The sequence below is a fragment of the Anser cygnoides genome, chromosome 13, assembly GCF_040182565.1.
Source record: "Anser cygnoides isolate HZ-2024a breed goose chromosome 13, Taihu_goose_T2T_genome, whole genome shotgun sequence".
Classification (NCBI taxonomy): domain Eukaryota; kingdom Metazoa; phylum Chordata; class Aves; order Anseriformes; family Anatidae; genus Anser; species Anser cygnoides.
The window spans coordinates 16,161,853-16,184,520 of record NC_089885.1 but is presented as its reverse complement, the minus strand read 5'-3'; the positions used below and the strand labels follow the sequence as shown (position 1 = coordinate 16,184,520).

The window sequence follows — 22,668 nt, the reverse complement described above, 5'->3', positions numbered from 1 at the left end:
TAGAAAAGAGATACCATAGATGAACCTTGTCAACCATGCTTCAGTATGCAGACATTCATTTGTGTAACGTGTTTTTGAATAAGCAGTTGGTTTTTTTTAAATCATGTGACTTACACAAAGTAAGACAGTTACAGCATTTGCACATCCTTTTTTGTATTCTAAGAGCCTCATGTTCTAGGCACCAGAAGCAGCAAATGGGCACATCTTCATTGTTTCGAAACAACTATGGAACTTAAATAACATGAGAGACCTAATCCTGGAAGATGCAACTATAGAGAGAGTATTCAAAGAACACTCCGGGAAAGCAATTCAACATGCTTGACTCAGACTTAGTTATCAAAAACACTTGGGCTCATTGATACCAGTTCAAAATTGAAAATAAAGAAAAATACCGAAGATTAAAAGTGAAGCTGTGAAATAATAAAGCTTGTTTTCTTTCAAAAGTATTACAATGTCCTATCTGAGCCTTAACAGTTACCAAGAACTAGACATAGTCCAGAGAAGATTTATATTCAGTCAGTGATTGCAGAAGAAATACCTTTATTATTTTCAGTCATAATAGCCAATATATTTATCACTATGAAAACTAATTTTTAAAGAAAAATTATCTAGTCAATATGGTGCAGGGATTCATCTAGTGCAGCAATTTACATTTTCATGTATTAATTTTTCTTGTTGTAGTAGCCACAATGACATACAAATATAAACAAGTCCAAGATATACACAGAAGTACACTTATTAGATCAAAGAAAACAAAGGGAAAGGGAAATGGAAGGGAAAATGAAAGGTGATTCACATGAACATGCATGTACACACGTGCTGCTTTTACAAAACAGAATTTGTTTACTGGTATACAGGCTCTTCTTCCAAGGGTTTGAATTTGACTTCTCAAGTATAAAGTCAATCAAAAATTGAGCTTTAAATTTAAAAAAAAAAACAAACTCGCCAACAAAAAGATTGACTTGGAAATATATTCTTTATTTTCATTATTTTATTACCAAACAATTATTCTTTAAATGGAATGTGTCACCTACCCCCTCTGTCCCATTCTCCCCCTCCCACATTGACCCCACGCAGTTGATTTCTCTTATTCTTTTTAAAAACAAGCCAATGCACTGACTGGGACAGTATCTCAAGGCCTCATTGATGCACTTATGGTAAACACCGAGGTGATCCATTCTCTCGTCACATATTATGAAACGCCCTCACTGTCCCATGAATTACAAAACACAGCTGAGTTGATTGATTTCTCATGTGCATTTATGGCTCTATATTTCAGGACATTATTATATATCTTTGATTATGATAAAGTACCCAAGTCATATTGGGATTGTATACCAAACCTAACTAAAAGTGAGGGCAAAATAAATAAATGCATTCTTATTGTTGACTCAGTACATTCAATAATATTAATGAGAGAATCCAGAGAAAAGTTCTTGGATCACTATGAGAAAAATAAGTGAGAATGTGCTTCGGATCACAACATGACCACTGATGAAGGTCAGATCTTCAATATTCCTTGTGGTATGTATTAGTGTTACCACTGCTTATTAAGTGTTCCACAAAACTTTTGTTTTCTTAAAAAGCATAAGCAGTTATCCCTAATTAGTTAGAAAACACCATTGTAAGCAGATAACATAAGACAGTAGAAACCCTATCCAGTTCATGTTACAAACCTTTTGCTGATTCTACCAGACCAGGAACTCTTCGGATTACTGTCAGGAAGAACTTCCTTACCCAAGTTTTTGAACTACTAATGTTACAAAGAAAGAACTTGTGTTCTTCTTCTTCCTTGTATTTTAAATCCTCGTTTCAATTTAAAGAAAAACTCAGAAGACAGCTTTTACAGTGTCTTTGAAAATAGTCAGAAAGATAGTGAAAAGAGACATGGTAAATTGTAACTGAAAGGAAAAAGCAATAGAATAAATTTATCCTTTACGCCTCAAAGTTTATACCTTTCAAAAGTTTCAAAAGCCTTCAAAACCTTACAAAGTTGCAAAGTTTATACATTGGATATTAGAATGTGAAGACAACAAATTTAAGGAAGCCAGTCTTCAGGAACTCTGCTGCTCATTAAGTTAATTTTCCTTTTATGTCCTTTGTTTTGTTGTAATTTTAGTGACTTTAAGTTCTCAAAGCAAGACTTATTTAAATCTAAGCTTGCTTATAGTTGAACAACTGCAGTCTGAACTTGAAGAAAACAAGGCAAGTTTTGCAATATTATCTAAGCATCATAACAACCTAGAATGTTACAAAACAAAATAAACAATGTGCGTAAACGAGCTTAAAATAATGCACTTGAATTTCACAAATATTCTGATGAAAGCTTTCTGCCTATTTTCTATTCAGGCTTAAAAAATCTTACACGAGGCATTTATTTTCTGAAAAGCCTAAGGTTATCTCAGAGAGATCGAATTGAAGATACAAGGCTTGAAGTAGAAAAAAACACATCTAGTGACCCAGAACTACACTATTAACAGCTAGGAAATATGTTGCTATTTTAAACACGTGAATTATTTACCTGATAGATTTATTTGTAATATAAATGATACCATGCCAGTTAAGTACTCAGCATTTCAGTATCTCATAATCTTGTTGTACTTACATGGAGTAAGTATCTATTACTACTTGGAACACATTTAGCTTGCTCAACTGACTGCTTAATGAGGTCTGGGAAGTAAAAGCCTTATCTGTAAAAAGCCAATGCAGAATGAAGCATGTATGCACACTTGTTTTCAAAGCAGAGAAAAGTACTTGTTTAGTCTTAATGCGAAAATGAATTAAATTAAGCAGAGCATTCAGAAAAGTAGAAAAATACATGTACATCTTGTTTTCTAATGAAGAAAATGTTTTCCATTTGTTGAATGTTGTATTTTTAGAATACTGTTTTTTTTGTTGTTTTTTTTAATAAATGCCATTATGCCTTCAAAAATCTCTTCTAGAAGCTGTGCATTCTCCCTCACCCCCACCAAACAAGTTCTTCAGGAATTCCACACACAAACCGGTCTAATGCAGCTTCCTTTAATAGCTTTTTTGGAGTGTTTATGATGAGTCAGACTTGTCTGTGTTTCAGCTTCAGAAATATAAAACAGGACATGATTAGCTGCATTCACTCATGTTTTAATTAACATACTAGTCATCACTCAGTGTCTAAAGGGTACTGACAGTAAATGCTAGCTACCTCCCTTTCACTCTACTCATTTGTAGGTACATGCAAGACTCACTAAGCAAACCTTTTATTGTTAATGATTGCTATACCGCTGCTGCCAAATACAAGTTAAAACAATATCCTTTACTTCAGAGATGCACAAATTAGATCAGATAGAAATCTGAAATTGCCTTTTAAATCACAGTGTCTTACCATGCATAGTGCTAAGTGAACACACACGTCACAGAGTCAGAGGCTCTCAACCACTGGTATTCAGTATCTAAAACATTTCAAACTGAAATGTAGGCATGGCACGAACTGTGTTAACTGACTGCAGAAACCTGTATTTCTTTTAACAGAAGCATTCCATGAACTTATACTTGTCAGACAACTGAAATACACTGTTTTAAGTAGAGTATTTTTAAAAAGGAGTCACTTTAATATTTTAAAATAAAGCTGATGCTCAGTGACATTTATTTTACTGTTTTAGCTGTTATTAAAAACACAATATTCAGTGATCCTGCAGTAAACAGAGCACTTAGCCTTTTCTTATAAGGTTGCATTACCTGAAGATCCAGTAAACAGCAATTGTTATATTTGTACAAAGATCACTGGCACTACTCAAAGTTTCCTTTTAGTTCCTGGAGATGCACAAAGATAAACTGAATAACTTAATTATTCGGATGGGGGAAAAAAGCATTTGCCATTCTAGCAGCTGAAACCAATTTGCTTGTACCCATTTACTTCAGTGTGCAAAACTGGGCGTTGGCCAGAGCTGACAAATTAATGTTTAATATTCAGTAGTGTCATGATGAAGCATTCCTTCAAAAAAGGAAGTATGACAAAAAGCTGTTTCCTGTTTTCTGCAGACCGTGTGGTAAACTTGCTAGTTACATTTTTCATAATGTTAAGTTTATCTACTAAGAAAGAACTTTTTACATTCTGACGTACTCAGCTAAAAGTAAAAATACACAAAAAAGCACACACAAAACCCCAGGAAAAATTATGTAAACCCCATACACTTTCTCTTTTCATAAATACGTGTTCTTTATTATTCACAAAGGTCCAGCATGAGCTTATGAGCTTGTGACATTTGACATTTAAGTTCCACCCCGCCCCCCCCCCCAAAAAAAGGTACCTCCCTGGTCTCCCCTTACACTGATGTTCTTATTACTGTGACACTAGCTGAATGCATTTGGTGTGCCAGTTGCATGAAAACCGCATAATGGTGCTGTCATTTCACAAGGAAACTAGCTTCATTAAAGGCACAATACAGCGAATTCCTCGACTAAACGGGCAATGCCAGGAGCAGCCAAAACCAGGAGAAGCTGAGAGCTAGAAAACAGAACTGCAGCCAGGGCTTGCCAAGGAATATCAATTTTTTTCTAAGGAAGGGAGCTGTGGGAAGCCCACATTCAAAAGATCCCTAAACCTTCAAAGACTAGGTTCTCCCATTCTCCTACTGTTCCTTCTCTCATCTTTCATCACAGTTCGGAAAGCTATGCAGCTGCTGTGAACTGAGCATATGTTATAACAAACAGATCTAAAGGATGGAACAGCTCTGCCCCACTGATGAGTCAGCACAGACATATTTCTGAAGTGAAATAAGTTTTACTTCACACTGGAGAAATTTTAATAGCTCTTGAAAGAAACAGGTCAGTACATCTCAGACAAATGTCTAAAAATGTCAAAAAACTCTGAGATAAAACCAGCTCTGAAACAGGTTGCCAATATAACTAATTTTTTTTTCTCTCACTTGATATCCATCAGGCTGTTAGTTTGTTCATGGCTACTGGCTATGCACTACTATACAGAAAAAAAAGCATTATAACATGCTCCAAAGCATGTTATAAATAAACAAAGATGGTTTCCTTTATCTCAACCAAGTGTACAGCTGCTTAGCTGTAGAGTACTCTTCATCCACTAATCTCAGATAATAGCAAGCTTATTATGATAGCTTTATATATAAAATTTACACAGAAGTGTGAGCATTGGACATACTTGAATGATCACTTATCTTTCAAAGTTGGTATTAGATTTAAGGAATTCTACCAAGCAGTTGACAATGAGAGCCTTTTCTATTTTACTTTTTAAAGATTAACAGATGCAATAGCAGGAGATACAGAAATACATGACAAAGTAAAAAAGTTCATTTTTCCATAACTACTGTAATAGGCAGAAAATAATTTCACTGTCTCTATAAAGAGGCTTAGTACCACTCATATCCCATGTCCCTTAAATTAAAAGTATGAGTTTACAATGCAGCGTTCCCCCCTAAGAGAAGTGCAACAAAATCCAAAGACTTTCAAAGCTGCTATAAAATTATGTAGCTCTGTTTTCAGGTAATCACTGTGTTTATCCAGTAACTTGCCCTGAACTGCTGCTCTGTATGGAAATTAGATTCATAAACATTTGAAAGGCTAATTAATAAGTAGCCCTGGATATAGCACTATAAATTTCCAAGCTTACTGCGCATTATACTCCAGAATGATTGTATGACAATTGCAGTCCTTAACACGTATAAGCTTACTACAAACTACTGAAAACATGGCTCACCTGAATGTTAACCTAGAATGCAAAAAAGAAAGACCAAAGATGTTGCTATTTGTTCACACAAGGAACATGACAGCTAGCCAATAAAGTTTGTACTGATATGCAGCAGAATTATCCTCCAGAGTCTTGACTCATAAGCAGCTTGTTGGCTGTATTTAGCAGCAGGGGCATGTTTAGTTGATTAGCTCTCCTATGACAATAAATAGAATACTATTGAAGACTATGGACATTACCGCTGAGGATTTCAGGGAGCATGACATAATTGACGTAGCACCTGAGACCCCCAATTAAAAAAGGATGTATTATAAAACTTAAAATAATGTCTCAGTTTTTAAAGAAACCTGGGAGTTGTTCCCAGTTATGTCATTCCCCTTATCCAAGCATTCATATAGTTAAAGTATTTTTAACTTGAGCCTATTCAACCATAAACAAGTGACTATACGACTACATTAACTGATTTAGTGACTCATCTCACAAGAACTACACAGAAAAACAAAAGTACTATGTTCTGAAGCCTAGTTTTTACAGAATTGTTTTTCTGTCATAAAGGCAACCACAAAGACATTTCCTAAAAAGATAACAGGAAAAATAAGTGCTATAAGACGTACTACAAAGGCAGCGTTTTCAAAGTTCCTACAGCATGCTCCACTCTGTTAGCTTGTTTAGGTGCACCTTAATACTAAGGATCACGTGAACTCAGACTAATCAGTTCAGAGTTTAAGCAACATGATGTCATCGCTATTTGTAATATACTGACTCACGTCTTTTTCAGTAAGACAAAGGTGATGTTGGATAACTGCGATACATCAGAATTCTTAACCTGCCTCAGCCTGTTTGAATAACCTCACAGTCAGTGCTTGTTTAACCAGGTACTAGAGAGAAATAAATATACTTGCATATTGCTAGAAAAACAAACAAACAAGAAACATTGTGCTTTATACAATCCAGAGAAACAAGGAATTCGCAATGCCTGTCTACGCAGAAGTTAAAGATTGCTATTCCTAACGTATAAACAACATGAATCTCCTTTCAGGATATGCACTGTCACACCCACTCATGCCTGCCTGAATGTCAGTCAAGGCCCAACAAAAAAACATCATCATTAAATTACACTGTTAAGAGAGACTGAAAAACTATCAATACTTTTGCCATCATTCCTCTAAAAGAAAGACTGTTTTATTGTAGGTTCCGATAATGACACCTTCCTTCGATTAGAAGGATGTAGTAGTTAGACTGTTTCAGGACAGAATTTGAGTTCACTACATTAACTTGTACTATTTTTCCTCCACTTAGAAACTAACACCGCGGTTTATCTCAATATACTACAACCAATAGCAAGTACTACTCAATAAGTTATAAGCGCAGATCCTTACCTGTAGATACTGTCTTGGGACAGGCATTCATTTACTAGAAATAAAGAAAAACAATTAGTCTTGTTAAAGCGCTGATTTGCTTTCAAGAAATAATTTCAAGAATTAATTTAACTAGCTAACCATAACTAATAAAATTACACTAAGATTAAACCAATAGAACACAAAGGACAAAAGGGAGATTTGAATCATACTAACAAAATTGTTTTATCAATTACTAACAAGCTTTTAAGAAAATTAAGTTTTTTACATCTATATTAGGTTTGCTATATAGGAGTACACAGCTAATCAGAACAGCAATGCCATTTAGAAGGCGTGAACTCACAGGATGACCTACAAATATCAGTTTCAAGTATCACTAAGACCCAAAAAGGACCAGAAATAAACAAAAACATTTAACAGTATATCAACTGATTTGTCTAAAAGCAATGAATTCCAGAAAAGCTTTTTTGCTGTCATGAAATGAAAAATACCACATCCTGACACTTTCTATGTAGGCACATCCAGTACACATTGCTTTCTATACTTAAATAGAACCAGTTGATAGCTCTACTAAAATACACTGTACATCACTGCTTCGGTCACTCTGTTAGGCTTCCCACCACAAACAATGAGACTGGTTGAACAGGATATGGGTGCAACTTCAAAATATAAAGAAATTATATCAAGGTTAACACATGTAAAAAATGCCTTAAATTTAACAGGTTACCATGAGAAGATTAATACAGCCACTATGCTTGTAAAACGCTCAGAAAAAAATCATTAGAGAATAAAAAAGCAAAAGTAAGGGAAATGAAGTACTACTTTCACTGTTTGCAACAACACAGCCTTACTACTGCTGTGTAACTATGTTCTATTAAGTCCCTAGTGTTTTCAGTTGGGATTTTAATTATTTGCATGTTAGTATTTTTGCTTTTTAATCCTAAAACTAGAATAAACCCAATCTCAGCCTGCAATTCTGTTTTTTTTATTTTTTTCTTCCCCTAACTCTGGCTCTTTTTTATAGTCTCTCACAGCTGTTCCTCACAATTTAGCAATTTTGTCAGCAGTCAGAGCCAAGATTACACAACTGAGCCAGATTAGAAAGGGTCTTGGATTCCTGGAAGGAACAGCTGAATAGCATTGGGAATTTACACTCAACTTTTACCTGCACTGATACAAAAGAAAAGCTAGGTATTTCTGAGACCTTACGATAGGCAAGATCAAGGATTGCTGAGGGAGGTTAAAGCTATTTTTAAATAAGCTAAATTTTAATGCAGATCACTTTGCATTCCATTTAACAGGGACAGGAAAGTGAAAACTGGCTACTGTGATGACAGAGATCAGGAGAGGAGACAATGCAATGACGAAAGTCTACAGCTGTATATGAGTAGTTGAAGGATTGTGGCATGTCTTGTGTTGTATAGCGTTTGTGCTAATGATACAGTGTTTTTGGATGAAAAGCTTAAATACATACTAGTGGGTGACTTCGTAGCATGTTTCCTGTTTGTGGTGAAGTTAAATACAGTCTGTTTTCTCTTTCTCTTGTGGTTGTATGCAGAACAATTCCTTTTTTTTTTTTTTCTTCCCTCTTCTCTATTCCAACTGCCTCCACCCTGTACAGCTAGCACATGTGTTTCAAGCTTGTTAACTTATTTCTTCAAGACTACAATGCTGTACAATAGAACATTTTTCAAGGACTAAAACTTAGGTAGCTTGTTTGGGGATCAGTTGACTGCAGCTATTTTAGAACTGCTGTTTTAAGCAGAAGCCTATGTCACCACTGGTAAATGGAAATTCTGTCTCTGAATTTATAACTCATAAACTCAGAACCCTTTTCTATTTCAGATATTTTTGGAGTATGTGGCTTCTGTAAACTTGCACAGTTGTATTTTTTTCATATGTCTAAAGGCAGAGTGTTAAGAACATTAAGTTCTTACATTGCTGGATCCAACAGTCATCTTCAAAAAACTTTGTTCAAATTCAGATATAAAATAGCATATATTTGTGGGAGGCTCAAAATATCTCATGTCTATCAGTTTATGATCATTTTGCTGTAAGGTAATAGTTGTCTTTTTTTTTAATTTATTTTTTTAATATAGATGCCACTTTCTGTCACCTAGCTGTTGTTGTGTCTGAATGTGGCTGAGATTACATGAGAAACCACAAAGAGAAATGTTACCATCCACATAGCAGTGACCTTCTGTAGCTACATATTCTTAATATTGCAAAATAATTTTTACTAAATGTGTAACTAATTTTTCTTCAGAGGTGAAGCAAAGTTAATAACAATTTGTACTACTACTAGTTTCCACCCTCAGGCCATACTATGTTGCTCTCGGAGATGGGCCAAAACACTGTGTTGCAAACCAGCTGCCAAAATAATTTGAGGTTGTCTGGTTGCCTTAAGCACAGCTGTGGTTTTCTGTTTGTTGTTACTATGTTTTGTTTTGTTTGTTGTATATATTTTCTTGTGGAGGGGCTTTTGCATTTATATTTTCCTAATTGGGATGGTTGCATTGTATCACCTCACTCCTTTTGCTTAAAATAGCTTGCAGAGTTTACATGCTCATAAGTTGTTAATTCATATATAAAGAATATTTGTTTCTTGGTCCTTGAAACAAGGGAAAATAATAGAAATACTGAAATTCTGGAGTATAACTAAAAACATTGTCAAAAAGAACATGGTGGGCTTTAACTTGTGCTGAGAAGACTGAAGTCATCCCAGGGGTGCTTGATTTATAGTAATCTATTCAAAAGTAGCCTCCAGAAAATCCTGTAGCAATTTAAGTACAACTCAATGACTTTAAGTCACAGCTGAGCACTCTATGTGGAGATTTGCAAAATATTTGTAAGTTGGAGATAAAAAAGAAAAGAAAAATAGTTGTGCTAACAAACCAGACATTTATTCCAGGAGAGCAGCAAATGGCAGTAGGAAGAGGAAGTACGACTACTTGTGGGGTAGCAGCCTGATGGCTGCACATCTTTTCTCCACTTAGTCACGGTACAGCTACTACTGCATAACAGCCCCTGAAGTAGTAAATATTTTGGGGTTTATTTCAATTTAATATGCATAGTCCCTAAACCTGCATTCAGTGCATTTTCTCTTCTATTGTTTAAAAAGATCACACACACAATGTTTTACTCCACCTAAAATTAAATTAACTCCAAGCTTAAATGCACAATTGGTTGATTTTTTTTGAGCTCTGCCATGTGTACTTGTTTTCGTTAATCCTGCCAAGTATTTTTTGTAATGTTTTGCCTGCTGCTTTTCTATCTTAAAGCTTAGTCTGATGTAAACGTTTCACCAGAGAAGACTTGACTAAAGCAGTTAGCATCATGGCAAACTCAGAATATTTGTGTAAAACAACACTCTTGAATACTTTAGTTATGCTGAACAAATAGTGCTGCAAAGTTTGAATTAAAACTCTTAAATTTGTGTGCAGAAACATCAGGCAATTAGAAATTGCTCTGACTCTACAAAGACTACCTTTCTCCTCTACTTATGGTTGCTGCTTAATACAATTAAGATGGCACAGAAACAAAACCAAATGGGCATTAGAGCTCACTGAGGAAAACAGATATGAGTATTTTTTTAAGCAAAACTGGCAAAATTGTTGCTAAACTGTTGCTCTAGGATGATACACTGTAAGTTATACTGATGTTGCTTGAAATAACTTACTGCCTGTCACGAGAAACAAGTGCTTAAATTCATGATTACTTGATTAATTCTGAAATTCTGTGTAGTTAAGGTAGCATAAACTGTGTCCAAATACGTGCTATGAAAACAAGAAAAGATCAAAAGAGAATGTGTATTAAGTCACATGCCCAACAAAAGTTTGGATTTGAGTACCTTCACTGAGCTGGCTAAGTCTAAGGCTTTTAAACTTCTGCTAAGATTTTACTCAGCTTTTAAGAGCCCTACAAGGTTTAGACCAGTGATTTTATTTGAAAGATGGCGTTGTCAGATTTTTGTCTACAGGTTTTTGTTGTTGGATTTTTTTTATTATTATTTCATCTGGTACTGAGGCTGTTCTTGGGAAGTCTCAAGAAATGCGAGACTGCTACATGAATCTCAGGCATGCTTTAATTACGTGAATTGGCACTCTTTTTTCTAGACGTCAGTGAAGTAATATGTTTTTATCTAGATGTGGACTCCAAAGATTTGTGGATTGCCCTTGTCCCATCACACCACCACATTTTGATTGTTTTCTTGGTATAATTTAACAAACATACATTCAGTTATGCCAACATAGATTTTTTTTGTTTGGTTTAATAACACTTCTGTTAATACAAGGACATCCATGAGGCCCAGCAAATGGAATCTCTACTGTACGGAAAGACTTCAAGCAGTTTCTTCTGATATTGTTAAACATGAACATGTGTACAAAGCCTCAGAAGGGGGAGGCTGGGCTTCTCAAAATTTAAAAGAAAATAAAAAGTCTCTCATTTCTGGTAATAATAAGTGAATGTTTGTCACCACGGCACAGTTAAGTGCTGTGCACAGTGTATTTCCAAAATAAAACGGAGGGAAGCATTGTGAAGCCACGATCAACTCGTGAAAAACCCTGCGTGGGAAGTGGCAGCACTTCCGCGTGGGGCCCAGCACTGCTGCGTGAGGCCCAGGCCGCCGAGGCCGGGGTTTACGGGCGAATCCCTCCTACCCCAGCCATCGCCAGCCGCCCCATTTTCTCAGGAGCCCGTGCTACCGCAGCTTGCTCCGGCCGTCCCGGCTCTACCCGGACGTGTCAGGCAGCGGACTCGGCCCTTCCCTCTCCCAACAACCCGTCTGAGGCACGGCTGAGCTCGGAGCCCTCCGCACAACCCCAGCGCGGCGCCGGTCAGCTTCGCTTCGCCTTCCTAGCGGCCGCCCGCGTCCCGCAGCCCCGCGCTCCGCCATTTCCCGGCCGGGCGCCGCCACCCCACCCCAGCGCCCTCCCTCCCGCGCTGCCGCCGCCGCCTGCCGGAGCATGCGCTGCGCCCCGACTCATGCGCAGCGAGGGCGGCCGGGGCGCGCGCCTGCGCCGAGGGAGGCGTTCGGCGGCCGGAGGCGGCGGGGCGGGAGGCGGCGGCGGCGGGGCAGCGGCTCCAGGAACTGCTCCGGCTGCGCCGGGGAGGGGACGAGGAAACGCGCGGCGGCCCCATGGGGCCTTGAGGACTCGGGCCCGGTCACGGAGGGGTGGTTGCGCGGAGTCGGCGGGAGGATGGAGGGCCAAGGGGCCCCGGGCGCTGGCGGCGGAGAGGAGCCCCTGGGCTCCGGCAGGATGAACCCGAAGCGGGGCGGGCGCGCCGCGGAGGAGGAGAGCCGGAACAAGCCCAAGCTGGTGAGGGGCGGCGGGGAAGGAGGAAGGCGGGCGGGGGAGGCGGCCGGCCGCCGCCCTGCGGCTTCCCGGCGGGGGGGACGGGGGGCCCGGCGGGCGGCCGTGGGAATGGCGGACTTAGAGATAATAATAATAATAACAATAAAACAGCCCGTGAGGTTTGGGGGCGCTCCCGTAGGGACCGGGGACAGCTGGAGGGGGGGAGCGCTGCGGGCCTCGCGGGGCGCTGCCGGCGGCGGGGCCGGGGCCGGGCGCAGCTGGGGCCGCCCGGGCGGGGAGCGGCGCGGGGCCGGGCGCTGCTCGCTGCGGGAGCACCCGGCGCGTCGGCGGTGCTGATGCCAGCCGCGTGCTTCCCGAGGGAACTACGGAATTAATGCGGTTTCGTAGTGCTTTTTGGGGGCGGTGGCGCGGGCAGGAAAATTTTTGGAAAATTTCCTTTTTTTTTTTTTTTTTTTTTTTTTGTAATCAGTGGAGGCCAGCTTTTGAATCAAATCCCCTTTAGGGCTATGGATTCTGCCTGATTCTGCCTGATAACCTGAAGTATAGGTGCATTTCACAGCCAACAGTACTGCAGTGTATCGCAAGTTATAAATGTGGGAGCAGCAAAAATGGTTACTGCATCAGTGTTTACTTGGAATCGTTAATTTCGGTACTCACGTTTATTTGGGTTTATACTGAAGTAGTATATTTCAACTTAGTCTTCTAATTGGATTTCCAGAAAAGCAGTGTAGTGGATGCTTAAAGCTTACTGGACTCTTCGTGGTGAATATAGTCCGAGTTACAAACTTTATTGTATAACCTTGCAAGGCTTTTCACGGGTAATAGTAAAACTTAGTTAATAGCTGTGTGCTCCCACCTTGTAGTCCTCTTCTCAAGTATAGTACAGAAGAACCTTGGGCTGACTAGCTTGGAAACTCCTTTTTTTTTCTTGTTGAAAACTCAATTGGAATGCGTGGAGGGAAGATATTAAATTCATAATGTATAATGCCTTAAAAATATACTGAAAGTGGCGATTATTTACACGGATGTCAGAAAGAATATTAAATAACTTGCTGTATTAAAGGTGACTGTATATCTTAAGAAAACATAACCAAATATTCTGTTTTATTTTGTTTAATGGTGTTACTAGAAACAAGCTCTTACTTCCTTATACAGTATGAATAAAAACAAACTTTGTACCTAAACTATCTAGAAAAGCTGCTTGTATGCCCCTTTGGGGAAGTGATTTAAAAAAAAAAATTTGTATGTCTGTGGCTCCAGAAGAGGTGGAGCTGGGAAAGCCAAAGTTATTTTTGGGGGGGGAGAGGGATTCTTGGAGGAGATGTAGGTTTTCTGCTTCCCATCCACGTCCACCTAAAGGTAAAAGGGAGGCAGCAGTGCTTGATGTGGTTCAATATAATGGTGTGGGTTTCTTCATTTTTGTCTTTTAAAAGGAGTAAAGCCTCATTTACTCCCAGTCAGTCAAGAAGAAATGCCAGGAAGACTAGACTACCGAGATATAATCTGTGCTAGTAATGAAAAAGATGGTTTGAATTACAAATCAGTGCAAATAAAATTTTTGATATGCTGGAGGAAAGGGCTGCCATTCGCAGGGACCATGTCAGGCTTGAAAGGTGGGCTTGTGTGAACTGTTAAATTCAGCATGGCCAAGTGCAAAGTCTTGGACCTGGATTTGGACAATGCCAAGCACAAATCCAGGCTGGGCAAAGAGTGGGTTGAGAGACCTGATGAGAAGGACCTGGGGGTGTTGGTTGATGAGAAGCTTGACATGAGCCAACAATGTACGCTTGCAGCCCAGAAAGCCAACCATACCCTGGGCTGCATCCAAAGCAGCATGTCTGACAGGGCAAGGGAGGGGATTGTCCCCCTCTGCTCTGCTCTCACGAGACCCCACCTGGAGCACTGCATTCAGCTCTGGGGCTCCCAGCTAAAGATGGATGTGAAAGTATTAGAAGGAGTCTAGAGGAGGGCCACAAAGATGATCAAGGGGCTGGAGCACCTCTCTTACGAAGACGGGCTGAGAGAGCTGGGATTGTTCAGCCTGGAGAAGAGAAGGCTCCAGGGAGACCTTATAGTAGCCTTCCAGTACCTAAAGGGGCCTACAGGAAAGCCGGGGAGGGACTCTTTGTCAGGGTTGTAGTGTTGGGACAAAGGGTAATGGTTTTAAAATAAAAGAGGGGAGAGAGAGATGAAATATAAGGAAGAAATTCTTCACCATGAGGGTGGTGAGGCCCTGGCCCAGGCTGCCCAGAGAAGCTGTAGAAGCTCTGTCCCTGGCAGTGCCCAAGGCCAGGCTGGATCGGCTGTGGGCACAGAATCACATAATTTCAGGGATTGGAAGGGACCTTGAAAGATCATCTTGTCCAATTCCCCTGCCGGAGCAGGAATCTCTAAATCACCTCACACAGGAATGCAATCTGGTAGGTTTGGAATGCCTCCAGAGAAGACGACTCTACAACTCCCCTGGGCAGCTTGTTCCAGTGCTCTGTCACCCTCACCGTAAAAAAGTTTCATCTCATATTTAAGCAGAACATCCACTGTTCCAGCTTGCACCCATTGCCCCTTGTCCTGTCACTGGGTGTCACCAAGAAGAGTCTGACCCCATCCTCCTGACAGTCACCCTTTACATATTTATAAACGTTAATAAAGTCCCCCCTCAGTCTCTTCTTCTCCAAGCTAAAGAGACCTAGCTCCCTCAGCCTTTCCTTGTAAGGGAGATGCTCCACTCCCTTAATCATCCTCGTGCCTCTGTGCTGGACTCTCTCAAGCAGTTCCCTGTCCTTCTTGAACTGAGGGGCCCGGAACTGGACGCAATATTCTAGATGTGGTCTCACTAGGGCAGAGTAGAGGGGAAGGAGAACCTCTCTCGACCTACTAACCACACCCCTTCTAATACACCCCACATTGACATTGGCCTTGGACACAAGGGCACAGTGCTGGTTCATGGTCATCCCGCTGTCCACCAGGACCCTTAGGTCCCTCTCCCCTTCGCTGCTCTCCGGCAGGGCAATCCCTAACTTATACTGGTGTCTGGGGTTGTTCTTGCCCAGATGCAGGACTCTACACTTGCCCTCGTTTATTTCATTAAGTTTCTCCCCACCCAATTCCCCAACCTGTCGAGGTCCTGCTGGATGGCAGCACAGCCTTCTGGCTTGTCAGCCGCTCCTCCCAGTTTAGTGTCATCAGCAAACTTGCTGACGGCGCGCTCCATTCCCTCATCCAAGTCATCGATGAATATACTGAACAATACCGGTCCCAGTACCGACCCTTGAGGGACTCCACTAGATACAGGACTCCAACTTGACTCCGTCCCATTAACCACAACCCTCTGGCTTCTTCCCTTCAGCCAGTTCACAGTCCACCTCGCTACCTGATCATCCAGACCACGCTTCTGCAGTTTAGCTGTGAGGGTGCTGTGGGAGACTGTGTCAAAGGCTTTACTGAAATCAAGATTCACTATGTCCGCTGCCTTTCCATCATTTATCCACCTGGGCTCGTGGGAGGTGTCCCTGCCCATGGCAGGGGGTTGGAACCAGGTGACCTTTAAGGTCTCTTCCAACACAAACAGTTCTCTGAAATAGTTCTGTGTTAGATAATTAAATTGATGCATATTCACACACATAATTGAAGATGGGCTGTATTAGAACTCGTTTTTCTTTTTTCTGCTTTGGGTCGTTTTGGAAGTCATTTAAGTTTAATATAACTTGTTGAATTTAACAGAACTGCACAATTAGAATTTAGCTCCCGGTTTTGTACTAGTAGTATGTAAACTGGAGTATTTTCTTAAAATTTAATAGCCTAGTTTGAGCACCTTGACACATTGCAGCTGGTGGAAGAGTTCTGATTTCTTTTTTTTTTCCACATCACTTTGTGCTGTCACAAGGACTGGAGGTGGGAATGAGTGCCCAGTTTTTTTTTGTCATTATTTTTGTTTGCAGTGAAATGGGCAGGAAAAAATTAAATTGCTTTGGCAAACAATCATGTGATCTCATGCCAGCCCTGAGGATAGGCTGGCATGCGACGACAGTGAACAGCCACATTCTTAGCTTGGTTTGGCAACATGCTTGTTTTGCTTGTTTAAAAGTATGCCTGTTGTACTAGGGGAAACAGACTAAGGTTGTCAGGGAAATTGCTGGCATTTGTATTTGTTAGTCCTTAACTTGGACATTGTTTGTTGTTCTTAACACTGGAAGTATCTATTGGCTACATAGGAAACAGTTAAGTGCTTGAAAGTGTTGGGTCTGATAGGACATAGCTGTCATAGCTTTGCTGAACCCAAAGACTCTTCCAGTTCTTCATCATCTTCAGTCTTCTGGGGGGTTTAAAGCCAGGAGTTTTACAGAAGTTCATGCTATGAGAATGGGAGACAGTGGTTATAAACTGGAACAAGAGAGATTCTGACTAGGTATGAAGGGAAAAGATCATTTGAAGGGTGATCAAGCTCAGGTTGACCAGAGATACTTGGAATATTGATTCTTGGGTGTTTTCATTTGGTTTCATTTGCACCAAGGTGTTTCCTTGGGTGCAAACCTGGACAAAGCCTTGAGCAGCTTGGTTTGATTCTTATCTTGGCCCTGCTTTTTGAGGATCAACATAGAATTAGGAGTAGACACCTGAGATCCTTTCGAATGTGAAGATATGAATCAGTGCTTGAAAAGGGATATTATAACAGGATATGTGGTGTTTCCTGGCTATTTGAATGCTGTCTACCTAGAAGTTACTATGGTCAAAATTTTTTGTCTGAGTTGTGTTTTATAATATATCCTGTTGGTTTTGTATTGGCATAAATAGAAGTATATCTGTGCATATAGTGGCTAAGTACCATGGTAAAAGCATGCTGCTTTACCCCCAAGTTAATTTCAGATTCGTGTGTTAGCTGTTCAGTGATAGATGCTTCACTTAGCTACAAACTTTATTTCTGAAAAGGGCTGTGGTGTATCATGCTGTCTTTAACAGTAGATTGAGAGAGAGAGCTTCTGTAACATGGGGTAAAAAAATAAAACCTTGGGGGTAAGAGAAAGGTTATTTAATTGGAATGCAAGTAGATCTGATGATGTGGTTTTGATGATTCATCCTACAAGGAGCAACTCATACTTTAGTTTAAAAGTAGAAATCATTTATGCTTCATATTGAAGCCTTTTTAAACAGTGTGAGCTTTGAGATGAATCAAAAAGTATAGACCCAGGATTCTGACTAATGTGCTACAAAGTAGAGTCAAAAAGTGGAATAAAAGCCTTATCAAGCAGCTTAAATGCAGAAGTAAACTGAATGTACTTGGCAGATGGGTGGAGTAACATAGCTAGGAAACGTACGTCAGGGCAGGAATGCAGGGCAGAAATGAGCTGTCAGTAGTATCGGTCACCCTTGGGCAGTGCTCTGTAGGAACACCACCTCGTTTACCTCAGGCTGCTGGGTGTCATTCTCCCGCGGCGAGAGAATGTGTTCTTTGCGCAGGAAAGAACACATAAGAAAAGACTCATAATTCATGAATTATGAATCATGTTAGGCAAAGATTTTGGCAAATGAATAAAATAAATTACATTTGAGATCACAGCATCTCAGTAAAATTAGTGAATGCCTGTAGAGGATTCTCGCTTCAAGTATATGTCTGAAATACACCTGAAATATGTATGTTTTAGAAGGCGCTTGGTGTGCTTAGATCAAAGTAAAGATATTCCAGCAACTGAAGAGTGGTATTGATGTCTTAAAAAAACTTGCTTATGTTGTAGAAAAGGATACTGATCGGGCACTAGTTCTAATATGGTAGAGCAGGACGTACTTAGTGCTGACTAGCTTTAGCTTGTAATGTGATTTGATATTGACACTGTTTAAATGAAGTGATACTTACAGTGATAAGCCTATCTGTTTGTGGTAATTAAACTTCCTGAGCTACTACTTGTAAGACAAAACTGTAGAGCTATTCTATACGGTACAGGAAGCTTTGCAAACAAACCAGATTTCACCGAGGCAACGCGGAAGAGGATTACCATGAAAACTAACAGCATGCATATCATACTGTGGAGTGGTGCTTTCGTCATACCGGAGTGATGCTTTCTGAGAGTTGAAGCATTGTGGTGTCCAATATCCTAGTTAGAGTACAAACTTTTGTTTTTGTATTGCAAATAGTCTGTTAAGCATTAATGATATTGTGATTGCTGATGACCCAGTAGAAGGAAGAGGTTAAGGCTTAAAAATGTTGGGTGGGTTACAAGAAGACTTCATGTTTTCCACATCAATTGCAATTCTGTAGGGGTAAACAATAATGGCTAATAAAATTGCTCTAATTCTTTTCATCCCTGCCCAATTCTAGAGGCCAAGTAGAGGAAAAGATGTCCGTTGCTGCTGAAGCAACTGACAATTTCAGTTGGTTATTCATCAGTTTACTTGTTTAACCTTAAAACCACAAGAAGTTAGGAAATGACTAAAATGAATGGCTTTACATAGTTCCTTACAGCTTGCGTGCCATGGTCATTCTTTAAATTCGGTATCTTTTATTATTTAATAACTTCATTTTGGAGGAAATAACTTTACCATTATAACCCTTTATAATAGCAGAGAAGATAATTTTTAGAGAACATTAACAATTGAAAGGCATTCTCTGTCTGTGTACTAGCTGAAAAGTTTCAAGTAGGCAAAACTAATTTGGACCAGGGTAAACTTACATGTTACTTTGTATCAAACTCATCACTTTCTTGTGAATGAAGTAGCTTTTTCCTGCAGTTTTAGTAAAGTATCTGTAGGTCTCCTGATTTCAAGCCTAACTTTCTATTAGGTAAATAAACTGAGTCTTGCTGAACAAAAGTAGTAATAACAGTTTGTAAAGTTTGTTACCTACTAATTGATTGTATGGAGGAAAGGGATGACAATCAATGAAATGCTGAAGTAGTTGCTTATTTTTTCAGAAAGTCTCTTGAACTGAACACGTAGCCAACGTCTGTGACTTTGAACAGACTGTGTGCTGTTTAGGCATAGAACGTTAAAGGTGGCCTTAAAAATATTTGTTCAAAGGCAGAGAAGAGGAGACTATCAGCTATTCTTGGACAGCATTGCTCGCCTAGTCTCTGTGCTGACCTCAGTGCTATTCTGACCATTCTGTTTGGCACTAATGAGGTGAAGAGACTGATCCAGTCAAAAATCTCCTGTATTTATTTTCTTCTTTGACTGTTTACTAGAATTCCTTTTCCTTCAGTTTATCTAAGTTCATGCATTACCACTGTTAAATATGATTGACTGTTTGTCAGTCATCTTGTGATAGTTTGTGATGCAAAGTACTTTGGTCAGGAGAAATTTTAGTTCTGTAGTGATTATTCTTTCAGTTAGTAGTGTGGCAAGAGCTAATGATGGTTATTAGAATATTGACCTTCGAGGATGTGTGGGTTTTTTTTGATGAGTGTAGCTCTTGTGAGGAACAAATACTAAGACAATGTGAGGTTCAGTAGATTCTAGATACATGTAGTTATTTCTTGTACAGTATAGTTTCTTTTTGCTTTTCTGTTACATTTTGGTTCTTCATATTCTGCTGTTATATACTTGTATAGCTATAGAATTGAAGTTGCTTTAAAAATAACTGTGTCTTCATAATGGAACTGAGCTGGATGTTTGCATTTGATTGCATGAGGAGATGAGAACATTGCAGTTATTAATCTTAGTTACATGCAGTGTTCCAGTTGCATTGCAGTAGGGAAGTATTTGCTCAAGGAAGAAAACAGAAGAGTGTTTGGGACTGCAGTGGTCATCAGTGGTGTAAAGGGGGAAAATAATCAAATTCTATTTCTTAGTGTACTTCGATTATCAAGCTAAGCATATATGCTGATGCCATATACAGTTAGCTTTTTGAGCCACACACAACATAGCATTGCAGAGTTGCATTTATTTTGGACTTAATTTTCATTTCAAGTCTAATAGTCTTGGCAATTAATACTTTAATGGTCTTTCTTGAATACCATTGTATTTATGAAAAAAGAACAGGAATTTGGATAGTTGAGTGTCAGATACATCTCATGCTTTGCTTGATAGGAGGTGTAGCTTTTGAAGTGGGCTTTCTTAAGCTTCATTTACTAAAATACTAGATGTGAGAAGTTCATCTGAATAATTTTAAAAATCTTTTAAGATACCCACACAGCTTTTTGTACATATATTTTGTGCCTGGGGGGAAAAAAAAGTGCCAGGTATGCTTTATTAGAGAACTGTTCATGTGTTTGCTATTGTACTGGTATTGGGCAGGATTGCTTGTCAGTATCAGCATATTCTGTTTACTGCACCTAGAGCAAGCAAATAAATTGGTTTTGGTTTGGAAGAAAATCTGGAAGTGTTTTTTTCCTGGGAAAATAGACTGAAATCACTTGTTAGATTAATCACTTCAATAGTCATTGGATCAACTTCTGGGACTTCATTACAAGTGACTGCAGTAAAGCTCCTGGTGTGGTAAATGGATCGTTTAAATGCTTATTGAGCTGACTGCATGTTTCTTGCTTTTCTGCCAACTGTGCCTGTCGGGGCCATATTAAGCCCTGTATCTCTGCGGCTTATTTTTAAAAAATACATCTACTTGACTTCTGAGCTCTGAGTTTTTAAGGAACTTGGCTTTTTTTTTTTTTTTTTCTTTTAATACCATTATTGTGGAGTGCTTTTGAAAAAAACGTTCTGGAATGCTTATATTGGAAAAAACATGTCAAAGCAATTCTTGATATAGTAAGTGCCAACTTGATCTCAATTTGATGCTTGCACGCAAGCTATGAATTGAGCTTTTTTGCTTTCAACGTAGTGTCAGTACAAAGCTAGTTTGCTAGATAGCAACACTTGGTGTGCATCAAATTGCTGTGCATCTTCCTTCCCTGTCCTGTGCTCTCCTGAGTGCAAGCAGCTGATCTTTTCCTTTAGGTATGTTGTGGAGCTGGTCAGACTGAGTAAAAGCTATTATAAAGCTATTGAGTTTGGTCAATTAAGAGTAATGAGAATAAGCCACCACCTTTTACCTCCCATTTCCTAAAGCGACTTTTTTTAACTTTAGAAGGCTTATCTTCACTTTTACTGAAGTAGGGTCTTTACCCTTTCATAGACATGGAGCCCTTTTAACTACAACCATGTGCCTTTAACCTGGGGTTAATCCTTTGTTGCAAGTTAGGTATTTTGTTTTAAGATGAACAGTGACTGGTTAACTTGGAGAGAGTTCTTCTGAAGTCATTGAGATACCGGTTTGATTTGAGAAAATTCTCCAGTCCTTATGCACAAACCTTGCATATTGTTTTTCATTCCTGCTTACTTGCTTCCCATTTGGCAGTGCATGAAGGTGTATATAGTCTAATTATCCCAGTGAAGTGACAGTCTCAGTTTCTGTATACTTTCCTTACTGCTATATGCAGAGACAGTTTTGAGAAGACTCTTAACTGAGTATGTTATTGGTTTCCTGGAACACCTCTTGCTCTTGTGAGTACAATAGACAGTAAAATAAATATTACAGTCTACTTGATGATTCCTTTGCTACCATTTCAGGAGAGGATTAAAAAAAAGTAGAACGTTGCTGTTGGGAGAGGATTTATATACTTAACAATAAAGCAGAAGACCCATAGTAAGTTGCAAAAGCTAACAAAGCCCATACACTGAAGAATACAATCAAATATTGGGCAGCTCCTTGAAAATTGAGAATTTTACGTTTGATAGACTTTGAAGAAGTGAGGGCATGTATATTTGTTTTTAATATTTAAAAACAAAGCAAACCACACCACCAGAATACCACAGAACTCAGCCAACCAAAAACAGAGCTTGCAAAGGAACTGGCAGTGGAAGGGATGCAGTGAGCCAAAGGAGTGGGAATTACCCTCGAACACTGTTCATTTTGTCTGTACCCAGTAATCGTGGACCATGGTCACAGTGGTCATGTCAACAACTCCTTAGAATATTGTTCTTTCTTCCAAGACAATTCCTAGCAAAGAGCAAATTTTTGGTTGGCCAGTATTTGGTCCCTTCATAAACAAGTTGATTGTAAAGTTGCTTTTTTTTTTTTTTCTCCAATAATAGATTTGATCATACATTTAATATAATGGTAAAACTTGGGAAAACGAGTAATGCTGCTGTAGCAATGGACTTTAGCTTTTCCTTGAAGAACAGAAATTTTAGGTTCAGTAATAACCAGCATACGTAGACTACAGTGCAACTCAGTAGTCAAAACAGTGGGTTAAACTGAATTTACAGCTGCTGAGATACAAACAGGGGCTTTCTCCTCCTTTTTGTATTCTTTCCTGTTTATAGCAGCTTCCTGAGAAGATTGTTTGTCCTACAGGGAAGTAGGAAATGAAGT

At 39.4% G+C, this 22,668-nt stretch overlaps 1 protein-coding gene and 1 long non-coding RNA gene across 9 annotated transcripts in view; one reads left to right on the top strand and one right to left on the bottom strand.

Moving 5' to 3' along the window:
- The window catches only part of LOC106037415 (uncharacterized), a 165,259-nt gene extending 156,340 nt beyond the window's left edge, over positions 1-8,919 (bottom strand). Inside the window, exons 1-2 of one of the 2 annotated variants that reach the window (XR_007168919.2) lie at positions 7,781-8,919; positions 7,075-7,108 (exon numbers count right to left, since the gene is read on the bottom strand). This is a non-coding gene — a long non-coding RNA (uncharacterized lncRNA). The other variant, XR_007168914.2, reaches the window with a different exon arrangement.
- A 3,086-nt stretch (positions 8,920-12,005) lies between these two features.
- The window catches only part of DIAPH2 (diaphanous related formin 2), a 246,342-nt gene continuing 235,679 nt past the window's right edge, over positions 12,006-22,668 (top strand). For 6 of the 7 annotated variants that reach the window (XR_010834759.1, XR_010834760.1, XM_067005015.1 and 3 more), the window contains exon 1: positions 12,006-12,374. Coding sequence is in view for 4 of the 7 variants with exons in the window: in XM_067005015.1 (XP_066861116.1) it covers positions 12,021-12,374 (354 nt within the window). In the remaining 3 variants the exon portion in view is untranslated. The remainder of the gene's footprint in view (positions 12,375-22,668) is intronic. The other variant, XM_067005019.1, reaches the window with a different exon arrangement.